Source organism: Apostichopus japonicus, chromosome 7 (genome assembly GCF_037975245.1).
Source record: "Apostichopus japonicus isolate 1M-3 chromosome 7, ASM3797524v1, whole genome shotgun sequence".
Lineage (NCBI taxonomy): Eukaryota > Metazoa > Echinodermata > Holothuroidea > Aspidochirotida > Stichopodidae > Apostichopus > Apostichopus japonicus.
In genome coordinates this window covers 1,871,219-1,876,874 of record NC_092567.1, presented here as the reverse complement: position 1 = coordinate 1,876,874, position 5,656 = coordinate 1,871,219, and the positions used below count along the sequence as shown (strand labels likewise).

Below are 5,656 nucleotides of genomic sequence, written 5' to 3'. Positions count from 1 at the left end.
AAGTTCTTTTCCAGGAATCCTGACGGAAAAACATCGAGAATCATCCATGTCTCGAAGATACGACTGATAGTGCATCGTTCATTGGTCGACGATATCCGGTCACCTGCTAAAAATTACTTCCCGTATGTTCTGGAAATTTGCACTCGTTAATACCGAATAGCGCCATCATTTCTCGACGCTTCCAGAAAAAACGCACAAGTTGTCAGTCACGACGAGTGACCTACTTATCACCCTGACCAGCATATACTGAATACACGTACAATGAATAAAGTCGTTCGTGACAATTACTCCCCCTTTAAGATAAATATTTTAAATATTTCATCTATAAATGGACGTGTATGCAACTTTAAATTAAACATAACTAATGAATATTGATAACCATCTCAAAATACTCAAACTAACAATTCCATAAATGTCAAATTCTATAAACTATAAACAATTCTATAATCCGACAAAACTATGTCAATGATAAATGTATGATAGCATAACAACAATCAATAGTGTTACAATCAACACATCTACATCTGATTAAATGAATGAATAACCCGCTTACATTCGGCTCATATAATCTGCACCAACATTGTACTTTCCTTTGATTGATTCTAGTCTGAATCTATACTCTTGTAGTACTAATGCCCATCTCATAATTCTTGAGTTCAGCAACTTCGCTCTATTTAAATAAGTGAGTGGTTCGTGATCAGTCTGTAAGACGAACTCACTTCCGTACAGATATACATGAAATTTCTGTACTGCCCAAACTAACCCCAGGCATTCTCTCTCAATCACTGAATAATTTCTTTCCCTCTCCAATAACTTTCTACTAGCATACGCTACAGGAAATAATTCTCCTTCATGTTCCTGTAGTAGGACTGCACCTATCCCTACATCGGATGCATCGGTCCTCAGAACAAATTGCTTATTTACATCAGGAAGCCTGAGAAGGGGTGGATTAATAAGCGCTTGCTTCAGATCATTGAACGCCTTGTCCTGGGCGCTTCCCCAAATCACTCTATTGGGTGAACCCTTCCTCGTCAGGTCCGACAGTGGGGCAACTAGTGCAGAGTAGTTTGGTATATAGTCTCTGTAATACCCCGTGAGACCAAGAAACGACCTGACTTGAGTTTTCGTCTCGGGTTTTGGAGCATTTTTGATTTTATCAAGGGTACTCTGCTTCGGGCCCAACTTCCCGTTTCCAACTGTGTGGCCCAAGAACTCTAATTTAGTGAACCCTATTTCACACTTACTCGGACGAGCTGTCAGTCCGCTCTCTCTCAACGTCTGAAACAACAACTCCAAACACTCTACATGCTCATCCCATGTCTCGGTATGAATCAAAATATCATCCAGATAATTGACAACATTTGGCACATCCCTCAAAATGGTTCTCATCAACCTAGTGAAAACTGCCGGTGCCCCAACCAATCCAAAGGGCATCGTTTTAAATTGCCATAACCCATCTGGTGTTACAAAGGCAGTCTTCTCTTTCGCTGACTGTGTCATTTCAACCTGCCAATATCCCTTCGTTAGATCGATTCGACTGAAGTACTTGTCATTCGACAATTCCGAGAATATCTCTGTCATGGTTTGCATAGGTTCAGCTTCATACGTGGTTACTTTATTGAGCTTCCTATAATCCACGCAGAATCTCTTCGTACCATCAGGTTTAGGTACCAACACCACAGGTGAACTATAAGGTGAGTTTGAAGGTTCAATGACTCCCATGTCAATCATTTTCCTAACTTCCTCTTGTAACGAATCTCGCATCGAGAGTGGTACTGGGTAAGGCTTTGCTTTGATTGGCTTATCAGTAGTTAACTTGATGTCACATTTAAGAACATCAGTTTTGCCAGGTACATCAGTCAGGACATCAGTGAACTTGGATAACACTCGTTTAACCTCGTGTGATTGGCCTACACCTAATTCGTCATTTACGACAACATCCGATGCCGATTCACTCTGATTAGTCTGCAGCGCAGGCAGGTCGAAACAACTTTCCTGCTCCTCATCCTCAGACATTGAAATGACTGTAGTCCCAACCACATTTGACTTGTCCCTACTTATGTACTCTTTCAGCAGGTTTGCATGAAAACTTTTCGACTTCCCATTGACATCGATTGAATAGCTCGCTTCGCCAATTTCACTCAATACGGTGAATGGCCCCTTCCACTGCATCAACAGCTTGTTTTGATCAGTAGGCAAGAGTATCAACACCAAATCACCTGGTTTGAACTTACGACTTTTAGCCTTCCGGTTATAGTACTTCTTGTACCTCTCCGACGATTCCTGTAACTCTGATCTAGCCAGAGCGCAAGTCTCCTCTAGCCGTTCTCTCAAATCTAGGACATACTGATATGTTGACCTAGTTTCAGGGTTGTCCACTTCAGATGTCCACATCTCCTTCAAAATGGCCATAGGACCTCTCACTGTCCTACCATAGAGTAACTCGAACGGTGCGAAACCTGTGCTGGCTTGCGGAGCCTCCCTATACGCAAATAGTAGTGGTCCTATATAGCGGTCCCAGTCTGACGGTCTCTCCTCACACATGCGCTTTAGCATCCTCTTCAAGGTACCATTGAATTTCTCAACTAGACCGTTGCAGATCGGGTGGTAGGGGGTAGTGGTGAGTTGTCGCAGTGACAGTAATCGACTCACCTCCTTCATCACATCTGAGGTAAACTGTGACCCCCTGTCAGTCAGGATCTCAGATGGGACTCCCACTCTTGAAAATATGTCCACCAAAGCTTCTGCCACTCTCTCAGTACCTATGTTACGCAATGGAACTGCCTCGGGAAACCTCGTTGCATAATCGACAAGTGTTAGGATATACCGATTCCCATGCTTGGAAGTAGGACTGATCGGTCCGACAATGTCTACCGCCACCCTCTTGAATGGTGTGTCAATCAAGGGCATGTGACCCAATGGGACCTTGGTGACCCTACCCTTATCACATGTTCTCTGGCAAATATCGCATGACTTGCAATAACGCATTACGTCGGATCCTACACCTGGCCAGTAGAATTGAGACTGAACTTTGTCAGTTGTCTTGGCTATCCCTAGGTGACCCGCCATAATACTGTCATGAGCCAGTTTCATCACTTGATTTCTGAACTTTTCGGGTACAACCAATTGGTCACTAGGCTTGTCATTCCCCGAAACTTTGCGATATAGAATATCATTTCTTAAAATGAATTCGGAGATCCCCTCTTTACCTTTCAGTGGTCTGGGATTCCCAACATGCTTGAAGCAATTTTTGAGGGTTGAATCCTCCTTCTGAGCTTGTCTCAATTGCTCAGGTGTTACGTCATCCATAGGAACATTAGCCGTTTTTAGGGGTTTCAGATTTTCATTTCGTTTTTGCTTTTGTGCACGTGTCTCTACGGCACCTCCAATATCTGAGTCATCGCCTACGTCATCACTTGGAATCCTTTGATCCGCAGCGACTTCCGGTTCATCACGTGACTCAACACTGGTTCCTAGTTCAACACTAGCTGTTTCTTCCACATTGTGAGGTTCACACTGCTCACTTGGAACTTCTTTTACACTCCAATCTGGGTCGGGATTCTCAGGACCTCGAACACCAGGAACATTCCCAATTATTAAGTCATACACTGGCCTCTTCATACAGAGAGCCTTGAGGGATCCTGTGAAAAAGGGCGTGTCCACCGCCACGATAGCTTCTGGAATCTTCCTCACTGTACCGTCAATCAGTACACACAGTTGATCTACACCGGTCAACTGATCATTGGAGATCAAATTTCTCCTAACGATGACACCAGAACACCCGCTATCGCGTAACACTGACACCTTCCTCCCTTTAAGATAGCCCTCAACCACCGGCATGCGCTCCTTAACATCTGACAAAATTTTCTCAGTAATGTCGGTAGGCTCCTCACACGCCGCACTGACTATTGGGATCTCGTGACCACACGCTAAATTAATTGAATAGCTGTCACTTTCCTTGATTTGTTTCATCAAACACAGATTCGCGGTTTGTCCGCTACGATGATCTTTTTGCGACCCATCGCTCGATCCTAGCTTGTCGGGTTTGGCATTTTCAGTCGCAACCGCCGATTGCGCTTTAAACCTCTGCCTGCAATCGTTTGCCTTATGCCCCAATTTCCCGCAAACAAAGCATTTTATGGCTGAACGCGTGTTTCTGTTTTCACCCGCGTCCACAATTTTGGTTTTGTATTCCTGACTGTTGGGGTTACCGTCAGGTTTTTTCCCATTTCCCTGATTTGTTTGGAAAGATTTCACACATTTTTCAAGATCCCTGTGATGCGCTTCTAAGTATTTGTCAGCCAGCTCTGACAGCGCTTTAGAAGTCTTGCAGTCATGTTCTCTCAGGAATAATGCCAATTCCTTGCTGCATACATTTAGGAACTGCTCCCGCAACATGAGATCTGAAAATTCCTCGAACGTTTTGTTAATTCCGCCCATTTCCAACCATCTGGCCATATAATTTTCCAACCTTGCCATGTATTGAATTGATATTTCTCCTTTTTTGGGCCTTTCTCGTCTGAATTTCTGACGGAAGCCTTCCTCTGTGAATTGAAATCGTTTCAACAGGGCTTTCTTTAGCTTTTGATAATCTTGTGAGTCATCGGGTGGTAGCCTAGAGTAAACACGGAGACTTTCTCCCTTTAGACACAGACTCAAATTTAATGCCCATTGTTCCTCTGGCCACTCTTGCGCTGTTGCGAATCGCTCGAAGCGCAGCAAGTATGCGTCGAGGTCTTCCTTCTCATCAAAGTGAGGCATTTTGGGCGTTGGGATTCTACTTGGCTCGCGGCTTGAAGTGGAGCTACGGGAGGAATTCAAATCGGCATTGCCATTGCTATTTTGCTGCAACTCAGCTTGCTTTTCAAGCTTAGCCAATTCAAACATTCTTTGTTTTTCCGCCTTAGCCCTTTCCTTTTCCGCCTCAGCCCTTTGCTTTTCCGCCTCAGCCCTTTCTTGTTGCCTTTCGTCACGAGCGATCTGCTGCTGCTCTTTGACGAAGTTTAAGAGTTCGCCACCCGTAAGACCCATTTTAGCCCCCAACTCAGTTAATTCTCTAATATCCATCATTCAGTCAGGCAAACACATGTACCAATAACAATATATCAAATATATATGGTTTCAGAAACTTCTCAGTTTGTAAGTCACTTCGGGATATACTCTTTTCTGGTGTTTTACACTTTTCCCGGTTCGTTTCTATCTTTTAAACAATTTCCCGTTTTGTTTCTATCTTTTAAACAATTTCCCGGATAGGCCCCCATTAATTGTCACAACTTCCGTGGGATAATACAAAATGGCACCCTCTAGCGCCCCCTCTGTTGCGACCCCGGGTTTTTCTTTTGGCCTTCAAAGCCGATAAAAATAAAATTTTAGATAGATTCAGGGAAGTAAACTCAAAGGACCAAAAGACTACTGAGATGTTTCTGAAAGTTAACAAAAGCGATATATTTACAATGATACGATCTCTATACTGATTTGTACAAGGATTATTGGTACTAGAAATTTGGAATATTACAGACAGATTTTACAATATTATACGGCCGTTAAATTTTTGAAAGATTACTTAACTTATCTTACGCGGCGCGTGCCGGCTCTCGGTTCCTTTCGTAGCTGTTCTGACCTCCTTGCGTCACCAACAACGATGTCGGGATTAGGT

The 5,656-nt window shown here is 43.5% G+C and overlaps 1 protein-coding gene across 1 annotated transcript; it reads right to left on the bottom strand.

Moving 5' to 3' along the window:
- Positions 1 to 549: 549 nt before the first annotated feature.
- LOC139970199 (uncharacterized) lies at positions 550 to 5,031 on the bottom strand. The gene has a single exon (XM_071975838.1). It carries the CDS (start codon positions 5,029 to 5,031, stop codon positions 550 to 552), a length of 4,482 nt encoding a protein of 1,493 aa, XP_071831939.1.
- Positions 5,032 to 5,656: the final 625 nt, after the last annotated feature.

Bases quoted from the DNA above. Each gene is read 5' to 3' on its own strand.
- LOC139970199 (XM_071975838.1), bottom strand. From the start codon at position 5,031: ATGGGTCTTACGGGTGGCGAACTCTTAAACTTCGTCAAAGAGCAGCAG.